Below are 22,016 nucleotides of genomic sequence, written 5' to 3'. Positions count from 1 at the left end.
TGGTTGCAGTGGGAAAATGAAGCTGAAAGAAAATTAAAGTTCTGCTGTGAGTAGGGCCCCATACTGAATCACGGCTTCAGTTTATCCTTTAGGTCATGTTGCCTCCATTTATATTGATTTCATTATTGTACCACCAGAAGGAGCTATAGGAAGAACCTGGAAACACATGAACCAGGAAGACCAGGTTAAAAGTGACTTACCATCAACAGTGCTCACAGCCCTATCAAAACAACCTCAAAAACCTAACAAAACCCCAAAACAAAGCATTTTAAAACTATCGATTTTTCCCTAACAGCAAACCAAATTATGGTGAGGCTAGCTAGCTCTAGGTATGGAGGAGAGTAAAACCAATTCAGATGCAGTTGCATGTTAAAGTAGCTTAGCAAGTGAAGCGGTGGGCAGCTAAGGTGTCTTGAGTCCAATTAAGTAAGTACATTTGGCTATTATGCAGTCAGTGACTCTAACTCTTTCCTTGGATTTAAACATTTTTCATGAGCAACGCAGCCTTTGTGGTTCATTTAGCAAACACGGCCCTGGTCTGTCATTAGGGAAGGTCATCTTACGCTGATATTCGGGCTGGTCTTATACAGAGATGGTCACTTTATAACTACAGTGTATGACATTGCAAACATCAGGCTTGTGTTCAGTTGAATCCTTTGAGATATGGGATGTTAACTGCAAGAAAAACAAAAAAGATGAAGGCACTTTATATTTGATGTATAAAATCCCTTGCTACACATACAACCCCCATACGTATTTACAAAAAAAAAAAAACATGTACAACAATTAAAAAAGCAAGTAAAACAAAGTAAGAACTTGCTCCAGTCACAGTAACATAATTGAGAGATGTTGTCACCTGCATATGGATTAAAAATAGCATCATGCTGCAATGGTAGTCATTTAGCATTAAAGGCATTTCGATAGGAAGTCAGAAGGAGGAGGGGGGCTCTGGAAATGCCTTCGCTTGGCACGGGCCATGGGTAACCTCACTGTGAAACATCTGCAGAGAAGGAGGCACTTCAGCCTACAACCCTCTCAGGTGGTCAGTTAGGTGCAAGACTTAACCTGTCTTGGGCAGGACTAATTACACAATATAGTCTACCCCGCATGCTTGTACTCAGGTACAAGAGCAGATATAATTATCCCATTTATTTTTTTATTTTCTCTCCATAATAAGTAAATCTCAGTTTGCGATAACCACGCTTATTGCTTCTTGGGAATAAATGCTGTGAGCTGGTTGTAGATACAGGGAGAAAAACGCTAAGACTACATGAAAGTTTAGTAAAGATACAGATCTTACTTGGGAGGATTGAGCCAAAGTAATGTTCACATGAGAAACCCAACTTCCAGCATTGCTAGAATACTGGCCATGAGCTTACAGAAGAGAAACACAACCTGAAATGAAGGTGGCATTAAAAAAAAATTTGTCACCTACATCTTACCATCTAGTACAAAAGGCAAGGGAGAGACACAGCTTCTTCAGGAAGCTGTGACTCTAGTCATTTCAAAAATCAACACTTTTTTTTTTTTGTTACAAGTTTGTATCTACACAAATAAGCAGTCAAGCCACAGTGTTTTGGGTTGCCATTGTAGGTGTTGATTCTTACATTTATTTCAGTACTGCCATCTTTTAACAGTTTTACACCTCTATTTTAATTTCATTTAAATCACAGGCTGCTGATACTCTGCTATTTTGCATCCCACATGCCAAAACTTGCTTCTTCTGCTGAATTCAGTTCTTTAGACGAGTCAGAAATCTGGTCCTTGGTTCTGTTTCGTTGTGCTGATGTGCCCTCTCAAGGAGAAATGCTGTCTTTTCTTCAGTCCGGCAAAAAAACCCCAAACAAACCCCAACCCCGTTTCTTCTTTGGCCATCGCTAAATTACTTCTACAATGGGCAATTTAAAGGCTGAAGCAAATTCTGCTGAAGTGTTTACAGTAGATTAAGGGGTAACTCAGAGCTGTGAAATGGCATTTAAAACTCTCTTCTGTTAGATATTGACCTCACTGCAGTGATAACTAAACCTTACTGCACTCACAAAGAGAACTTTGCTCCTGGACTGTTTTAACATTTCCACAGGTAGTCACTCACATTATTTTTCCAGTGCAGGTTTTCTAACTGTTTGGATTTGTCATTGATTAATTCCAATGGCATCCAGGTACTTTCAGCTGTACTGCCAGAGCCCTTTGTGTCTCCTAAATCAAAGCACAGTCCATCAAACTTCCTGGGTGTTTAATTATGAAAAAGATCAAGGGAGTCAGCAATAGGTCATTTGTGAGAAAATGCATTTTCATTGTTTGGCTGGCTGAGAAACTAATAAAACAAACATAAAAATCACACATCTATAGAGAGAGCAAAGCCCCTTTTCTTACTGAATCATTGCTACTTGACGCACCTGGATACCTGAAACAAACCCGATTTCCTTATTTGCTGTGCATTTCCTCCTTCAAGCATAGGCATCAGCCGACCTTGTAGAGCTGCTTAGGAACGCTGAGAAACTGACATGCATTTTGACTCTTTACAGACACCAGACATGAGTCAAATCCTTATTAAGTATCCTTTGGGTGACTGAGACTAAGAGACATGACAAATACAAGCAAGTGTCTAAGAGGTGCCCTTATACTCGTGAATAACGACCTTCCAAAACACGTGGCAGAGTAACTGATTATCAGAAGCATGTTTTCAAAGGGCTAAGTACCAGGAAGAGAGTCAGGGCTTCTCGACCCCATGGCATCCTTATACACCACAACCAATCAAGACACCAGGCAGCTCATCAGCCTTACAGCAACAGGTTAGAAACACCAGAGGAAGCTCATCATTATACTCCAAATTTCAGGTTTAACAGTAACAGCTGTCAGTAAGTTTGCGCAGAATCCTGTGGAACATAGTACTGCACACCCGTAACACTAGCTAGGCAAGTATTTCATAGATTGAAAATTACCAATCAGTTTTTAGTCACTCAGCTGCTTCCATTTACTCATTTGTTTGTATGTACATTTTTGTTCCCTAACTAAAAAAGGTCCCCATCATCTGGTAAACTTGTTTGGGACAGAGGCAGACTCTTCCCAGAACGGTGTGTTTATGTATAAGTTAAGGACATCTCAATCTAACAGCCAAACATTAAACGAGGATCAGTGTCATGTGAAGGGATCATGTTTCTTTCTTGGAAGATGGGTACACTATTTGTAGCTGTTTGTCACCTTAAACTGAAAGAGCAAATGACAGCAGCTTTATGAATGGCTTGTGTTTAGACATTATAGAAGACGGACTCTTTTTCTCAAAGCATTTTAATACCACTGTATTAAAACTGACTGTGACTAGCAGTGCTGTGAGAGTTAGCCATTTATTTTAGGAATATATACTAGTCTCCAAGTTGAGCAGCAGGGAGTGAAATCTGAAAGACTCTGCACCTACATTCTTACTCTTTGCCAAGTAAAATGTACCTCAGTGTTTGCACCTATGTTTAAATACTACCCCCCACTACACTTTGTCAATACCTGCTGTTTCTAAACAACCTTCCCCTCCTTTCAGTGTTTAGTGAGTCTCAACAGAATTAGGGCTCCTGAATTATTATAGACACTATATAAATTATTAGAGGAACAAAGCTCAGGGGAGCTTGCAGACTTACTTTTGAGTACAGGCTCATACCCCACCTGTGGGCAATTTACATATGATACAGTTCATGATTTTACAGGACAACGAGGGAACTTCATTCCATACTTTCCTCCACAGATCTACTGAGATCAATTATTTCAACAAGTTCTCCAAAGTACAGCCTTTGTTCAAATGAAAAAGCAGTGAGATTTAGACCGTCATAATCATTAACTACCAGTATCAGTATATAGTACTTGTCCTAAAACACTCTAGCCAGACAGTGTCAAACAGATATTCTCCTCAAATATCCAGTTACAGGGCATTCTCACATTCAAAAGAAAAAAAGAAAAAAAAAAGAGGAGCATTTTATGCTGCAGTAGAGTAGCTGATTTTGCTTTAATACAAAAAGTATAAAAATGATAACTTCAGTGCTTTAAATCAGTTCCATGACTAAGTCATAAAATTAATCCTGGAAAATGAAGTCCCAGAGCATGCCTGTGTTCCCTTACTGGAGATATATACAGTGGCTGTAGCAGTAACTTACCGCATGAGTGTCAGCTGACTGGTGGGATGCACATTATCCATTTCTGATATAAGCAATTTTTATGCATTATCCAGCAGTGAAGATGTCTTCCTCCAAGGCAACAAGTGCTGTGTGCTCTGTCCTTCTCCTCACTTGGAAGGATAAATCTGGCATATTTAACATCTGTATTTGGATGCTGACCCTGACAATAACTCTGTCCTGGTCTGCTGGTGAAGATGTGGACAGAATGGCGTAGTCAGTGAACTGGCTCTATTGTAATTCATCCACTGCAAATAAGTTTTGTAGGCAAAAGAAAAAAACCTTTGAAGTTCATTGCTAATGCCTTCCTTTGCTCCCTTTAAGCACATTGTTGTCTACTGGCATTTTTGCTGGGCCATCAAGTAGTTACTTGTATTCCAGCTGCTCATGCAAGTTATCTTAAAAGAAGTTGGTATATCTAAATAAGAAATAAGGACATAGGCAGGCTTAAGCATAAAGACGATATCTGTAAGAACTTAGTACTAACTTTGCACCTCAACCTCTACAAGGTCACCTTCTGATTACAGCAATAGCTAAAACCAATGAACTATCACAAAAGGAAGTATTTCCTTCTGTACATGATTTTTATTATTTACATAATACAATATAGCATAGATGCTGCGTAGCATGATTATGTGCAATACATAAATATGAACTATCTGTACATGTTTGCATATCTAATAACTCAGAAGAACAAAGAAGCAAAAACCTGATGCTTTTAATAGTGAAGTAAAAACTAAGACTGAACACTGCAATAAAAATCAGAAGTTCAGGAGTAGCGCCTTGTGTACATACGTAACTATTTACAGATGAGAACAGGCATTACCACAACACTAGTCTAAACTGTACTTGTTTATATAAAAAACACAAGTTTCATACATCACAAAAACCCCTTCCATTATAACACAGAAGTGATATTACCAGACAAGCATCAGTGAAGTATACTGCCTTTTCTAGAGTTGTTATTGTACAATGCTGTAGATAATGCAGCCCATGCAATACACCCAAGAACACTACAGTCCTACACCCAAGTACAATTAAAAATGATAAAGCAGCCCTCCAAGAGTGGTTCCAGATACCACTTAAGTCTACAGCAGCCATGTTGGGTATGGTTTTCCATGCAGAACGGTGCAACTGTTACATTTAAAACTAGAAAAAATTAACTCCCAATATTCTTTTGAACTCAGAACACACAGAACGTAAGTAGTATATGAATAATAAACTGCTCTAATATTTCAGCAACTTACTCATCAGACGTGTTGCTTCATAGAGCTGCTGTGGTATGTCTAAAAACATATGTAACTTTTTTTTTGTAAACCAATCTTACAATATTGTGCTACACGACATTTTTAGCTATGCAAGGAAAAGCAGACAACTCTGTTGCAGGCCAGCTCTTAAGTTCCTAGCAGGACATTTCCTTTGGGAACCTATTTTCATTATTCTGAAGTTAATGTAATCTTTTCCGAAACAGTTTTCTTCTCATTCGTATCCGATTTTTTCCATTTTTCTCAGGGCAATTGGTAAGTAACTTTCTTAAATATGGCACCAACACTCATCTTACTGGGATGGTGGACTGCTCCACATAGCTTACATTCTGCTGAAAAACAATGGAGTGTGGAAACTAAAATTAGAATGAGATTTTAAATGATAGAAGTAGACTGCCAACCTTTTTGATGTATCCTTCTCCAAAACAGGCACATAACACTAGCCAAAGATTCGATACCTCAAACACATCTCAAAAGGCAGATCTGCTGCCAACATGCAGATAGCATACATCTGTTTGGCACATGTGAACTAGACAGTCTGTCCTCTGTGCATATGTATTCCTGTGCAGGTTTCTGATCATCCGATTATATTCTGGGGAGGGCATATATATTTTCAAGGGCTGTATCTATCCAATTTTGCCTGTAACAAACACCCAAACGTTCTGAAATATCATTAAGACAGACAAGACTAAAAGTAAAACTTTGGAGAACAAAGGAAAATGGCCATGCACCTGCTCTTTCATGTTTTCCTAGGATATATTAAAAACAAAACAAAAAGTCAGTCAGTCTTTTCACAAGCAGGTTGTTATATTCTCTGGATTTTTTCAGCCACCACAACTGGATTCTCTTTCCTGATTTTTGCTGCAGCTTCTGCTTTGTAATCATACGGGCAGTTATGCTTGTCAGAATAACGGTGAAGTCCACAAAATAAGTTTCCACATCGGCAGTCAAATCCTGTACATAGAGAAAAACCCAACATCACTAGGAAGCTTCATATTTAATTAAGTTGTAAATTAAGGGCTTACAAATTGTTAAGTTACAATTTTGTTTACAACTTAATTTAAGTTGTAAATTAAGGGCTTACTACAAAGGGGGTATGTTTGTCTACTCTAACATACAAAGGAAGAAAAATGAAGAGCTGTACTAAGTTGTTTGGATTCTGAAGCAGCAAATAAGTTTAGTGGTACAGATATTTCATCAAGTTTAATCTAGCAAGAGGCAACTAATCATACAGATCTGTTCAGAAGTGACAAAGTGTTCTCATACCTGTAAGGCCGACCTTCTTTCTGCACATGAAACATCTGTTCTTCTTTGGTTTGGGCAGTTCCGGAGTTCTCTCTTCACTTTGCGAAGTACTAGGCTGAGAAACTGATGGGCTTGGTTGAGTAACAACTGTTAAAGCAAGCAAAGGAAATAAAGGTTAAATTTCCTTTTCTTGACTGCACTAGCTATTCAGAAGCACACATGTATTTATTAAGGATTAATTCCCCCTACTAAGACCCTGATGTTTGTTTTCTGAAGTACTACATAGACTAGTCTACGAAAATGTTCATCAGGAATAGAGATTTTCAGGTACTCTATTCTCCCCTTTTGGCTCTACACAACACAATCAGCTTTTCCCCATGGTTCCACCAGCTAGAAAATGTAAGGCACTTGTTCATTACACCTATACAGGTGTACAGAGGTGATAAGGACTTGGAAAGCACTCCAGAAGTTCCATGTACACATTTAATATCTTAAGAAAATCATATGATCAAGTAACATTTAATCTAAAACAATAGCAATATTGTCACAGCTAAAGTTGCTGAACAGAGGGGATACCTGTAGAGAATATAAATAATAGGAACAGATTTTAGAAACAAATTAAATTCAGTAATGTGTTACTATCATAGTACTGGGTTACTCTGCCACTACGCTTGTGAAGTCAGATACCTAAAACAGTTCATCAAGACAGCAGCCAGCAAGCCACTGATTCTGTGACAGATCCAGAACACAGCTACAAAACACAGACCATTCAGACGAGCCCTCACATTTTTGGCACTTCCAGTAATTTAAAGAACAAAGCGCAGATTTACATTGAACACCTGTATTTTTGAATTGTACTCAGCTTTAGTGTTCAAGCAGGTATAGTCAAAATGAGTCATTTTTCAATTGCCTCTGTCACGAACACCTTCAGACAAACTTGAGTCACCTTTTACTTAACTTCTCTGAGGGATAAAAATTTGTCCTTTTGTGAACTTTTGTGAATCTGTTCCTTTTGTTTACAAAAAGTGGGTTTTTTTTCAATCAAACTTTTTAACACCTGCTCCTGGTACAGTTCTCCTTAACACTCCCAGCTGTATGATGACATCTATTGTTCTAAAGTAGAACAAACTACAAAACACATTCCAGAACAAATGGAGTATATAAGCTTTAAGGACTTATTTGTAATCAACTTTATGCACACAAATAGGATTTGTTAGTTGAGATTCTTTTGGATCAGTAAGTTTTGTATCCTATGAAGTGAATTTTTTCCAGACATGAAGAAACAATTGACTGGTTTTCTATCTTTACTCTCCATACTTGTTTTTTAAAATTGCATTTGCATTACCGTGTCCACAGGTATTCTAAAAACCAGCTCACTACTACCACTAACACCTAGAAAGCCTCACAATTCACTGTACAAGACAATCCCCAGTCAGGACTTCATAATCTTCACAAGATTTAAAAGTTCTTCAACAGTTCTTCAAAAATCCTCACAAGGTCTCAGAGGTAACGAGGAATCTTCAGTACTTAACATCAAAAGATTTCATGCAGTAAAACAATGGTTGCTAATGTTTTCTTACACTTCACTTATACATTATAGCAACAGTCCTAGTGAACTAAGGCCATTTACTACCTTTATTTTTTGTCACCTTGCATAGGTCTTTTTCTAAAAAAAAATGGCAAGTACAGTGTCAGCGCTATTTTGCCAAGTCTGATGGATAAGAAAACTATTACAGCACTAGCACTACAATCAGTGCTGCTACTGGTACTTTTCTGAGTAATTGCTGCTGCTTTCTTTTTTTTTGAGAAAATAATTTCTTTGTCTTGATGATTAACTTTTTCTAGGTGAACAGATATGATCCTCTGAACTTGTCTTTAATACCAAGGAAAGCAGTGTTTGGTATCAGTTAATCTATTTGAGAACCTGTGACAAAAAACAGGTTAAAAACCAGAGATATCGCAAACAGTGCAAACCTGTTGGATACTATGCACCTTGGCTAACAGCCATCAGCTATGGCCTTAAAAAAAATGACGAAACACCTCCCAAAAAGCATGGTCAAACTCCTTTTAGATTTTTTTATATTGCTAAGTTGTTTAAAAATGAAATGCTAATTGTAAGCCATGGCAGATGAAAAAGAGGAACCAGAAATGCTCACATACTTTGCTATTTGGTGTATAGCTAGCCAGGGGGAAGCTTCATCTGCATCAGAACTAACTTACAAATAGGAGCCCTAGGAGCATGCATGCTGTTTCAATCAGACGCAAAAGAAAATGCAGAAGGGGCAAACCAACTGTGACCTAAATAATTAAAGTCACTCACAACATGCACTAAGAGAAAATGAAAACAAGAGGAGGAGAAAGCTTTATTGCTGCCTAACATGCGAACAAGGAAGCAAAAGTGGAATCAGCAACTTCCTGGGAATCACCAACGCAAAGAGAGAGCCTAGTAGATCACTCTACCATGAAAGAAAGACACTAAGAACAAATCTATCTAAGGGAAAATGTTACCAACTACTACAGGTATATTTCCTCCACCGCATGAAGAAACCGTGACAACTGGCAGCCCAGGAACTGGAAAGCAATGAAAGTCATCCTAAGAAACTGTAGAGGAACACTTCCTGAAAGGGCTGCTGAACAGGATCCTTCCCCACAACTAAAACATGTTCCAAGAATGAAAAGCAGTACACAACATGCAGTAATGGGCACTAAAAGGTCCCAAGAAAAGATGGGACATAGGCCCCTAAATCCAAACTGAAATGTTCAATTTGTTATTCTCCATGAATAAAGGATTCTCCTATTCTTTTATGCCAGCAGAGTTATGTCTGATGATTAGTTTTTATCATGCTAAACCTTCATAAATGTGCTTCTGGAGTAATGGCTAGGACAGAGGCAAAGCTGCCTACCCTGCCCCTTACTTAAAGCTCAGAACAAAAATCCTTTTTCATCAACCTGTGGCTCATATGAAAAATACTGTAAACTGTAGTTGTTCCGCCATGACATCAGGAGCCAATATAATTTCATCAGATACTATCCTGACAACTGCTTGTCACAAAAGGCTTCCTTTAGCACAGAAGCCAAACCCAACCAGGCAAGTACAATTCCAGTCCTCAATATATTAAATTCATTTTATGCCAGAAATCACACAGTGTTAATCATCAGGCAAAGTGCTCTAAATGATTGCTGCATGATCACCGTGGAATGAATAACTGAACAAATGCTGAAAGTTGGAAAATAGTGCTTACTGGTACCTGTAGACCTGCTTCCTCAGTAGATGAAGCAAACCCCTCACCACTAAAACAGGTTTTATTCCTTTAACAGAGCTCCTGTTGGCATGTACCCCTCTCCATCACCGTGGTCATTTCCCTTCCCAACCTTCGGCTCAAGAAGTTACCTGATCAGATTTACTTCACTTGAATTTTACCAGACCAATTCTCCTATTACAAGGCTGAAAACCTTAGGAGCAACAGATTTTCAGAACTGGGTGGGCCTTCATTAACTATTACTTTGGTCTTAAATTATTACCTGTAGACACTGTAAGATGCATTACCATCATGCACAAGGAAGACTATCACTGATCTGCTAGGATAATAAAAACTAACATAATCCTAGTATTGGAGAGGTGCCTGACAAAAACCTCACACAAATACAGGCATTGCATCAGGAATTTGGGAAAATTTCCTCCACATGTAGTCTGAAGGCAAGATGATCTTTACAAAACACATGTGGGAATAGCAAGGCTGCTGATGAGACAAGTTAGCCACATGCCACAGCTACTCAACCTATACGCAGAAAGGTCCTACCAACTGGAGAGCAAAGCTCTTCTCAGACCCCAAAGTATTAAGCCACAGTGACTATATGGGACTGCCACTCAAAATTAAAAACTGCTCTAAGAACAGGAGTTTCAAAACTGACAGTAGTTTTCCTTATACAAACCAGTATGGTTGCTACAAAAGAGCATGCCTACCACAGGTATTTTCCCACTGAGATGTCACACTAGAAAGGAATGAATCCAATGCTTCAGTTGAACAAAACCTGATGAAAATAAAGCAGTATTACTTTTTAACCCTCCCCATATCAAAAGTGACCAGAAAGGGCTACCAAAGTAACACCAAGAAGTTTTAAGAAGCTTCTCTGACAAAACAAAAATTAACCAAAGTAAGATCCCAATAGCTTACACTGCATGACTTTCATGGTACTAGTAAGTGGTAAGCATACCAGTGGAGCAAAGTCTTGAAAACATAACCCCCCCCCCCCCCCCCCCCGATTTAAGCATTCTGACTCGATGAAGCTAGCCCCCAACTCCCACCATGGAAGAACTGAAAAAATTAAAACAAGAGAGAAAAAAGGTAAAGCCAAAAGTCATCAGAAAGACATTAGACTGCACTTCCGCAGTACTGGAGCAGTAAAGCTGTACTGGAGACTGTGCAATCCTTATATTGCATATTAACACAAATGGACATGTATATAAAATTTTAGTCTGAAAAGATGGACAGTACTTATTATGCTTTATCAAGCTTCCTGAGTGTAAATACTTTATTCTTCAGGAACTACAATTGCTATGCCAACCCAGGTGCCTATGACGAAAGGCTTCAGAATAAACTTCCATCATGTTTAATTTCATGCCAAAGAAAGGGAACAAAAATGTTCTGCACCATGCAATTAATCTCCTGCACGCCCAACTCTAACCAGTGTATTGAATATCTTTACTGTTACATTAATACAGTGTAAAGAAATCCCAGTTTCGGTATCACACAGAAATATGGTCACCATGAAGACCTGTTGTCTGTGCTATACAGCTGTTAAAATAATAATAGCATCCTATCACCAACAAGCACAAGACCAACAGTTGGGTCCCCAGTCTTATTTTACAAAAGGGGGAGTTGTTGTATCAGACAATTTTACCAACAGCCACAAAGGAATTCTCTACAGATAGCAACATGGTTAAAATACTATAGCCATGTGTGAAAACAAATCAGAATTAACAAGGCACTCATTACAAGAAGATCTAAGGAAGATCATGTAGTTACCATCTTGAGCCTACCATATCTCATAAGTTAGCTGTCTACTTGGCATCTTACTCGCAGTATTACCTGCAACACACTGTACACATCACAGATAAACCACACTGGTTCTATCTACACCCCCACAATGTAAGTGAGGGTAACCCATAACAGGGTCTCAACCTGAATGCAGGACAGCTGTAAAATAACTCTAATCATATTGGCTTGGTAGAAAGCCAAGAGACAAGTGACCCAACCACCATTGCTTGCTGTCTTCTGAAGCTGATTAATTCAGGAACAGAAAGGGTAAGCTACAACACGGAATTATACAGTAAGCTAACAGTATTTGGGTATTTTTTTAAATAAGTAGTTTACACAAGACCATAATGAGTTCAATTTCTGGTTCACTTTCTTCATAAGCAGTGCTACTCTGCAGCTGTGGCTTCACAAAATGATAGCTAATCACACTACTCTCTAAAACAGAGCTATTACTGGGTTTAAAAAAAAAAAAAAAAAATCAAAAAACCAAGCCAAAACAAAAAAAACCCCCAAGCCTCTGACACACATGCTGGTACTAATTATGTCTGGAAACACTGACAGACCTGACTGGAGGCTCATCATTCAGCAAGGTAATGACCTACAAAGGTGCAAGAAAATGCTAAAAATAAGCTGTAACTTGAAATAATATGATTGTCTAAATACACTTGTTTTCAAAACAGTTATTTTTAGTGGTTACTATGTAACTCAATTCTCTTTCTTGTATGGATCTTTCATTTCCATTTGAATACCTGCTTAAAAAAAAAAAATGTTTCTTAAGGAACGGCTCCACTACGCCTCACCAACTTGGTAGATATATTGCTCTGATAGCATAACACAAGGAAAGGAAAGGAGTTCAGTACGTTTTGCATTTAATTCTTGCAACTCAGCATGGCAAAAAAAGCAACTATGAATCATATTTCTAGAATGCTTTGGGTATAGTCTGACTTCGGTTAAGACTATTAGAGTTCAATCCTTAATAAGAAGTGTAAAAGCTTATAAAAATCCTATAAAAAGTATTTTGCAAATAGTGCCCACTTATGAATTTGGGTTTGGACATAAAGGCCTTTAGATTTCTCTGACTTAGGAGCAGTTCAGACACACAACTGCACTGAACACATGCCCCTCTTCAATTATAAAATTGCAACAAACAAGTTGAACTAAGAAATTACAAGTTAAAAGAAAACATAGCATATTAGACATGTGAATTACAACCAACTAGGTCAGGTACCTCCATCATGCCTTTCTTCCTTCAAATGTTAAGGTACAATTAACTGTCTTAACACCGGATTTGTTCTGAATGATAATTCAGGTTGCAACCTCAACCTGTGTGAAGGAAAAAACCCAAAACCACCACCACAAAAAAAAAAATTCTAGAAAAATAAGTTTGTTAAGCTCCATTGTTTCATTGTTCTCAACTTCACCACCTTCTCAAGTCAGCTGCTTCTATTCCAACAGCAAACAAGTATAATTTTATGCTACAGACTGCTAAAAAAATAATCAGTTGACCAGATGTAATTCTACTGTTAGCTTTCTGGCTTATAAGGGAAATACCCAAAATTTCATTTACGAATGACAATCTGGCAGAAGAGAATGTGACTTCATACTGTTGAAGACATTCAAAGAAGAGCAAGCTACTTTGCTTGAAGGCTACATTGTTCATGATCTGTTACTATCCAATAGATGGGTATGAAATTCAGTCGCTAGGGTCAGACTGTGCTTACAACTAGACTGTATTCATTAGCAACTCCATGACTGTGGCATTATCTTAGAAAATTACACCTCATAGAAAGTATTAGCTTTGTTGTTAGGAGCTGATGTGAATTATTTACCGTTGTTTCAGTTCCTCCTTGGGAGGAGAGATCAACACATATTGGATGCTGCTGGAAAAAGGAAGAGAAGTGCAACTAGTCCAGACATGACAGGGATTTTTTTATAAGAAGTCTAGGCCACCTTCTCTCACCTGCAAGACAGATCAATGTACCACTGAATACAGCCAACATTTTGTGTATTTTAGATGTCCAACAGACCTTAAGAAGAGTATGTAAAGACACTAACCTATGCTGTCTGCAACCCGTGCCAAACCGTAACACTTAAAAGGGAACTCAGGCATTACAGCAGCTGAGACTGTCTCACAAATTTACAAGTATGCGCTCAGGAAGGGAGTTTTGTTCCACAAGTTTTTTCCAGACACATTTAAATTCCCTGGTAGTTCTTCCACTGATCTCTACACAAGCTTGTGACAGCGTCTACTGGTTTCAACCTCTGAGATTATTTATAACAATACATAAGTATCTTGAGCTGCTTTTGGATTTTTTCCCCTATTCTAATCACTAGAGTGCTGTGTGACACTACCTATCATACAGTTGACCCACAGTACCTGAAAAACAGGTAATATGTCAACAGTAATTGAAGATTGTCCTTTACACCTGGCAAAATGACAAATTCCTACTGGCAGTTCTAATAAGAGTAAGTCACCTATTACTTCACCACTGCTACCATTTTATGTATTCCTCTTTCCTGCTTGCCACATTTCAGGTAGGAATTCCTAACAAGGCAAGATGGGTTTATAAATATTGTAGCAAAGTCTAAATTATTTCTCAGTTACATACAGAAAGCCTCTTCAGATGACATCAGTTACAGGAAGTTAATACTTGCAAAAATCTCCTCTCAGCCTATACATAATGAAAAACCCAATATATTGTATAACTGTACTTTAGTTCATGTCACAGAATCTTGACTTAGCATGACTTATTGCAAATAGTAAAATCCTTTGTACAAATACTGAGCAATTAAATATCAGGTGTTAGAGCAGTCTCTGCTGGCAAGGATCTATCTAGATAAAAATAACTTTTATACAGTGCTGAGTAGCATCTTCTGCAGTTTTCATCTGACTTCAAAACTGAAAAAATGAATTTTACCTTCAGCTTGAGTGAACAGACTTCCTACTAAAGATCAGCTTTTAGTGTTTTAAGACGTGTGGATATGTATAAGTAAGGAACAATTGAAATACAAAACGAGATATCCATTTGAACAAGCTGATATCAATTCACTCACTCATAAGCTGTAAGAAAGCTGCCCCTCCCTGCCTCCGTCCAAGAAATAGTTTACACTTTAAAGTTTAACTACTACAGCTACAACCTTCCAGTACAAGAATGAAACTTTTAAGTTGACAATTCACACCCAACAATTAAGGCTGCAAGTATCCTACATCCGCAGAACAATGCTTAGGTTGTATCTACTGATTACTCAATTAGTTCAAGAACCCTAAACAGCTTTTGTTAGTATTTTTAAACCACATATTCCCTTCTCCCACAGCCCCACTCCTCTGTAGAATGGAATTTATTAAGAAATCCTTTCTCCAAATGCAACAAACCATTTTGACTGCCATGAGTCAGCAGGAATTGTACAGCCAGATAATACACAGAAATCTCAACATTTTGACTTCAAAACTCAACACCTTGCCCAAATGCAATTCTAGAGTGCCTTAGTTTTAAAAACAAAGGTTTGGGAGCCAAAACCACCCTCACAGGTGTCAATTTTCTTACTATCATTGAACATGCATCTTAAAATTCTACTGTGGCACTAGTCCTTTTTCTTGATTTTGATGAGACAGCACTCAGAAAGCATCCTCAATCATCTTAACAGTTCCTCAAGACCATCACCACAACAGGAGAAGCCTGCTTAGAAAGTAAACGAACCGTCAGCTTCCGTTAAGCCACGTGTTACTCTGCAAACGTACCTGGCTCAGTCTCTGTTTTCGGTGTTACTTTTTCCTCTCTTGAAATGCTCATTTCTGTCATTTGCTGCGTTACAGGCAAAGCGGCAACAGGCACATTTCTGTTTAAGTACAGTGAAACACATAATTTATGTTAGTTTTGCATTCATAATAGAAGTTTAAACTGTCCAGACCCATTAACAAACTCCCTGTTCAGTTACTACTGATACACACTCCTGACCTCTGCTTCTACTGTCTTCAAAACACATTTTTACTCTATTTTAATTTCCCTAGAAGAAAACAGGCAAATCTGTAGCAGTATTTCTCCAGATAAATCAAAAACGTCCTTTGAAATGTAGCAGTCCAACACCAAATATTTTAATCAGTTCTCGTTTACATGCATTCATAAAGCACTGTCAGGCAGATTGTCCCTTTTTGCTCTGCAGAAACTCACTGCAATAGAGGAGGACTGCTGCAGGCCTTCAACTTGCTGCATGCTCACAGCTCATTCAAACCTCAAAGTAATACCTTTGTCTTACCTTGATTTTTCAGATGTGCTGCCAGCAGCACCTTCACAGTTGTTTAAGCTAGTGTCTGCTCTCTGTACAGATGCAGAGTCTGAGGTAGGACTGTTTGAACCACTGGCTGTTCCTATATAACAAGAATTTGACAAGTTAGTTACAAACAAATTGTAGAATATATGTTCGTCAGAGTCTCATACACAGCTATGCACTGTCTGCATACAATCTTCACTGCTACTGCATATTACTTCTTACTTAAAGACAGGCTATATCATTAACAACCAAAATACAGAGTTTGTTAAGAATATGGTAACAGAGGAGGCTAAGTGGGAAAGCAAGTTATGGCTGAATGCCGAGCAGACCAGAACACATTACACAGAAATGTATTTTTATCTTTACTGTGATTTAAAGTAGTATTCACCTTCATATTCATTGTTTTAGTACACAGCTTTCAGAAGTTCTCACAAAAAAATGTTCTGGGATTCCTTGTCATCTTCTAGATGTTTTATTTTAAAAGTAGTAAAAAACAAACAAACAAACAAAAAAACCCAACCCCCCCCTCTTACCCATTGGGCTGATTCTACCACTATTCTGCTGCCGCTGAAGATGCTCTTTGTAGCAAACAGAACACATCCCATTTGTCCTAGGATTTCCATAAAACCCACATCCTGTACTACACAGCATAGGCCCTGGGGTCTGGTTTGTCTCCTGAGTCATCTCGATGCTGTAAATAAAACCAAGAACTGCATTAGGAGCTGGCATGTCACCAAAATCAATTACAGGGTTATAGAATTAAAGTATGTCTGCTCACCCTGCCCCCCAAAAGTGATATCAGCATTCTTAAAGAGGCTATATGGATGTTAATATACCATTCAATACTGCAATTGTATTGCTAAGTAACATTGTTACGAACCTTTAAGAGAAGAAAAAGTGTCATCATACTAATACTGAGAAATAATGTACTTGTTGAGGACTGAGCTGCATGTGCAGGTTACTACCAAATTCAATTTGACAGCCAAAAAGTCCTTTATTACCAATCTCTGAGCACTAACAGGGATATGCAGACTAAGCAAGACCAAGTTCATATCTACTAAACAGTTCTGGCAAATAACATAGCTTATTTTTTCCCCAACTCCAGCAGAAGAGCCCCACTTTTTCAGTAATGTTGATCTTGCATCATTTGATGCTAACTCCACTATTAGCAGTTCCTACTCTCACAATACATTTGTCAAACAGAACAATAAAAATAAGTATTGACAGCAGCCATTTAAAGTCCGTACTCCTATCTTTAGAAGGAGCTTCCAAAACAAGGCCATGAAGACTGCTGAAATTGTGTATGAAACCTGATACTAACTGGCAACAACACGTGTACAACGGGCCCTTCAACCAAGAATCTGAAAAGCATTTCTGAAATAAGTTTAGACCGGGTCTTACACTTCCAAGAGAAATAAAATTAACAACTTCAAACTGTTGAATACGTTCTATGACACAGCCTACACATTTAAAAACAAACAAAAAAAGGCAGTTAAATCCTTTGTCTTAATAAAGTTATGGCAAGACTTCTGAGCCTCCCAAAGGCTGACAATGCTAACTCTCTGCCATGAACTGCAGAAGTTAGGAATAAAAATATTTCACCTTCACTGCTGGTTAACCTCTGCAAAGCAAGGTTAGTAGAAAAACTGAACAGCAACCAAATCCGTATTGCCCTTGGGAATCAAAACTGGAACACAGTAATCAAGCAAGCAATCTGCTACAAATTGAGGACACATAAGAATATCACACTTGTCCTCCCAAAACTTAAATTTAGTAGAAGCACTTGTACATGGCACCTGGAGACATTTTAGTGTAATCTCTAGATTGCCGTCTTCCTATTCAGGAACAGTCGCAGCAAGAGATATTTGACTGCTGATGCTTGTGAGAAGTCAAGAACACTGAAAGTGAATTCAATACAGTATATAGAGAAATACTTCTTTAATTAAAAAATCCCCCATGGCAAGTAGAAAACCTACGTTCCACTAGTATGACAACTGCAACTGACAGCTGCCTTTGTCTAGTTAAGCTAAATATGTAGGATCAAAGTACACCAAGAGCAGGAGAAAGTAAACCAGCAAAATTCATCTGCTTGCCTGCTGGTGGTCACGGGACCTCATTTTCCAGGTATAAATAGCTGTCTTATTTATGCCTTTATAATACCTTCCAGCTATAAATAGCTTCCTTTCAGGACTACAAAACAGCCTCACGCTTACCCTGATACAGTTTTACAGCCATACGCACCAGTCAAGGGAGTCAGAAGAAACCATGACCCACCTAGAGGAATCCAAAGAATTCCTGTCGCCTATATTGTAGGCCTATATGCCTGTACCATACAAATAAAGACCGTACTTCTGCCCTTTCGTTACGCGGGCGAGCTCAAAGTGCTGCCAAGCACACAGCCACCGCCAACCTCAACTGAGGCGCTCCTCTTCCAAGTGTCGCCACTCGCTGCATCTGGCTGTAGGTGCTGATGATAACGCTAGCACCAACCTACCGCAAACCAGAGCCTCCGCCGCTCCTCTGTCAGCACATTCCTCCGCGACCTGACACGCACGCCCCGAACGGAAAGGTCACACCGCCGTTACCCGACGCCCGGCAAGTCGCGCTTTTCCGGGATCTGAGCGGCGCCCCGGGCGCCACGCGTGCTTCTCCTGAAATCGCCTCACGGCCAGCAGGAAGCCAGCTGCCACGCACTCACCCGGGCCGACCCCGCCGCCGCGGCCCTCCCCCGGCAGGCAGCTGGGCCCTTCCTCTCCCGCTGCTCGGCCCCGCCGCCCCGGGGGAGCGGCGCCCCGCGCCCGGGCGGGCCCCGCCCCGCGTCACGTGGGCGAGGGCCTGCGCTTCCGCCTGTCAGGCGGCCCCGCTGCCGGCCGCGCCGCGCCGCCGCCCCCCCGCCGCGCTCCGATCGGCCCGCGTTCGTCCCTCCGGCGGGCGGGCGGGCCGCTCCGGCCCGACCCTGCGAGCCCCGGCGGCGGGAGGAGGCGGCGACAGCCGATTAGCCTCTCCTCCTTCCGGGGGGAGCGGGGATGCTGGAATTCAGTGAAGAAAATGCAGCATCACCAGCCCGTCATCTCCCACTGCCATCTTCGCCGCCAGCTCGCAGCACGCACGGAGGACGGCTGGGTGTGATCCGGCGGCCACCGTTTCACAAGCGCACCCCGCAGCCTTGGGGGTGGGCGGTTAAACCCAGCTATTCCACTCCGGGGCGGGGGAGAGGGGGGAAAAAAAAGGAGGATAATAAAAAAGGTCTCGTTCCACCGCCAAGAGGAGCAGGTCTTAACCGCAGGGATGCTCCTGCTTAGCCCGGGGACGTCCCGGCGCAAAACGGAGCCCCGTTATTCAGCGTGTGAACTCCAACAGCGGCTCAGGCCGCCCATCCCCGCCGTCACCAGCGGAACCGCAAGGGAGCGTCAGTCCCGCCAGCGGCCGGGGCCCCGCGGCCAGGCCGCCCTCCCGCCCCCGGGCGATGGCCGGGCCACCCCGGCAGCGGCGGCGGGCAGAGGCCGGCTCCCCGCCGCAGGCCCCGCCGCTCCCACCGGGCGATCCCACCTTTTGGCGTGGCGGCGGAAATAAAGACCCCAGCGTGCACCGACATCAACTGTAACACCCGGGAACTGCGTCAGCGATGGGCTTGCTGACCTAAATGCTCATATAGCGCAACATCCTCCTCTCGAAGAGGGACCGCCGTTAGACAAGAGAAACACAGAAACAAAGCCAAGGGGCGGGGGTGTCACCGGGGCTGCTCGGGGCGCTCGCCCCGGCAGGGCCGCGCTCGGGGGAAGCGGGGCGGAGGGGTCGGCAGGGAGACGAGGGACCGACACCCGCCGCCTCCCCTGGGGGGTGAAGCCCGGCTGGGTGAGCCAGACAAAAGGGGAGCCGCTGCCAAGCGCCCGCAGCAGCGCGGTACGTCTTAACTGCCCTCCCCCCGCCGCCTCCGCCGCCGCCGAGGACACCGGAACACAAAAGACCCGCAGGCTGCCGGGCTGAGCAGCAGCGGCGGCGGGCGGGGGTGCCCAGCCGGGGCGGCGGGGCCGGCCCGCTCCTCGCAAACCCCTGAGTCACGCCCGGCCCGGCCGCCGCCAGGCCCCGCGCCGCTGCCGGCCCCCACGGCCCCGCCGCCGCCGCCGGCCAGGGAAACCTTATTGTCTCCCCGCCGGCCCGGCCCTGCCCGGCCCCGCACCGGCCCGGCCCGCGGCCTCCCCCAGCGCCGGGGGCCGGCCGGGATAAGGCCGGCCGGGAGAAGGCCGCCGGGAGAGGCGGAAGGCGGCCGCGGGGAGGCCCGGGGACCCTCCCGCCGCCGTGAGGGCCCCGGAGAGCCCAGCGCAGCCCGCCGCCCCCCACACCTACCTGTTCCCGGCGGGGGCCAGAAACCCCGCGGCGGCTGTCGGAGGAGGCGCCGCGGGTGGCTCCGGGCGGCTGCCGGGAGAGCGGCGGGCGGGGGGGCGCGGGGCGCGGAGCGGGCGGCACCGCCGCCGCCGCTTCCCTCCTTTGTTCCCGCAGCAGCAGCAGCGGCGGCCGTGTCGGCAGCGGCGGCGGCGCGAGACGAGACGCGCCGTGCGCGGGGGGCGGGCGGCGGGAAGGCGCAGGAGGGAGGGGGGCGGGGAGGGGGAGGGGGAGGAGGAGGAGGATGGAGCCGTGCCCGCCCGCCGGCGCCGGCTCCGCCTCCGCCTCCTCCCAGCCGCCGCCGGCCGCCGGGGCATGCGCGCTGCCGCCCAGGGGCGGCGAGGAGCTGCGGGGGGAAGGCGCGCGCGAGGCGAGGCGGGAGCGCGCGCGCCGCCTGCCCGCGGCGCCGGCGGCGGCGCCGCCCGCGGGGGCGGGGTAGGAGAACGCCGTTCCCGGCGACGTCACAGAGCTACGCCTGCCCCGGGAGGGAGGGAGCCGCGTGCAGAGCGGGGGCGTGGCCGTGGCGGCGCGAGGAGGCGGGGGGTGGGGCGGGCCGGGCCGGGTTTCCCACGGGCGGAGCGGCCGCTTACTGCTCGGTTTCCGAGCCCTCCCTCCGTTTCGGAGGCTCGGGGCGCTCAGTGCGGCCTCGGGACGTGCTCGTTATTGCCCCCCTTGGCTCTTCTCTGCTTGCAATCTCTTACGCGTAAAGCGATGCGAAGTATACGGCAAACGAGTACTGGGCAACTTTTTAGGGGCTGTCAGACCCCGAGAGTGGGCTGTGGTGACAGAGCCGCCTGGGAGGCGGGGGTGACTGCCTGCCGGGTGGTGGTTTCCATGTGCTAGAGGACGGTGCGGAGAAATCAGTCCTGCTGGTTGGGAGCTGCGCCGGTTCGAAATTCTTGATGGTTGCGTGTTGGTAAAAAGTAGTCCACCAAGAGCGACGTGATCTCTGCGGTATACGAAGGCGTCAGCTTGAAACGCGTATGTTTCAGGGCGCTGCGATATCCAACAGACCTGTTCCCCCTTGTCCCCTGGCCTGCCTGGAGCTTCACCCCACTTCTCACAGGCCCACGTATCTGCTAACAGGTGCTCAGGTTAGCCACTAGCTATTGGCTGTCACCATCTAGAAGCACAGGGAGGACTTGAAGACCAGACCTTAGTTTGCATTCAGGTTGGCAAATTTGTGCGTCAGTGAACCTCAAGATTAAATATTTCTGTACTTCCGCATGCCCGACCTGTGTTTTGAAGATAGTATAGGTACAATGAACAGACTTCATGTTGACTGGCTGTTGGTGAAACTATTATGTTCAGAGGATGTGGCACTGACCTAGGTGGGTAAGGGAGAAGGAAAGGTTGCATCGCTGTGGAGGGAGGGAATTAGAAGGTCATGTAAGCCTGCGTAGTGTGTGAAGAGAAAGAAATCAAAAGAAAAAGAATAAAGCTTGCTATTTTAGACTTCCTGCTCACTCTGAGAGCCACATAGGGTATGCGATGGCTTCGAAACACTGTTAGTAGGTATAGGACGATAATTACTTGCTTTGTCATAGTAAACTAAAGGCAATAATTTTTTTTAAGGCAATGTTCCTGGGAAGTGGGAAATACATCGATTCATACAAGCGTGATATGTTTTTCTTAAGAATGGAACATCTTCAGCTGTA

At 43.2% G+C, this 22,016-nt stretch overlaps 1 protein-coding gene across 3 annotated transcripts; it reads right to left on the bottom strand.

Annotated features, from left to right (window-relative positions):
* Window positions 1–4,855: 4,855 nt before the first annotated feature.
* Window positions 4,856–20,480, bottom strand: ZFAND5 (zinc finger AN1-type containing 5). Of its 3 annotated transcripts, none has more exons than XM_082336178.1 (6): window positions 20,323–20,480; window positions 16,509–16,666; window positions 15,961–16,072; window positions 15,446–15,543; window positions 6,689–6,814; window positions 4,856–6,376 (listed from the first exon to the last, which is right to left on the bottom strand). In XM_082336178.1, exons 2-6 carry the CDS (start codon window positions 16,657–16,659, stop codon window positions 6,228–6,230), a joined length of 636 nt encoding a protein of 211 aa, XP_082192304.1. In that variant the 5' UTR covers window positions 16,660–16,666; window positions 20,323–20,480; the 3' UTR covers window positions 4,856–6,227. The 3 variants fall into 3 exon arrangements, with proteins under 3 accessions (XP_082192304.1, XP_082192305.1, XP_082192306.1); XM_082336179.1 differs by lacking the exon at window positions 20,323–20,480 and adding an exon at window positions 18,470–18,743; XM_082336180.1 differs by lacking the exon at window positions 20,323–20,480 and adding an exon at window positions 18,674–18,743.
* Window positions 20,481–22,016: the final 1,536 nt, after the last annotated feature.

The sequence above is a fragment of the Platalea leucorodia genome (genome assembly GCF_965183815.1).
Source record: "Platalea leucorodia genome assembly, chromosome: Z".
In the NCBI taxonomy this organism is placed as follows: domain Eukaryota; kingdom Metazoa; phylum Chordata; class Aves; order Pelecaniformes; family Threskiornithidae; genus Platalea; species Platalea leucorodia.
Note: the sequence above shows the minus strand (reverse complement) of the source record. Positions and strands in the feature narration are given on the sequence as shown.

Excerpts from the sequence above, each read along its gene's own strand:
- ZFAND5 (XM_082336178.1), bottom strand. The coding sequence starts at position 16,659 with ATGACTCAGGAGACAAACCAGACCCCAGGGCCTATGCTGTGTAGTACA. Across the intron at positions 15,544-15,960 it reads AGCACATCTGAAAAATCAAG|AAATGTGCCTGTTGCCGCTT; the intron begins GTAAGACAAAGG and ends GTACTTAAACAG. Across the intron at positions 6,815-15,445 it reads GAAAACAGAGACTGAGCCAG|TTGTTACTCAACCAAGCCCA; the intron begins GTACGTTTGCAG and ends TTGCTTTAACAG.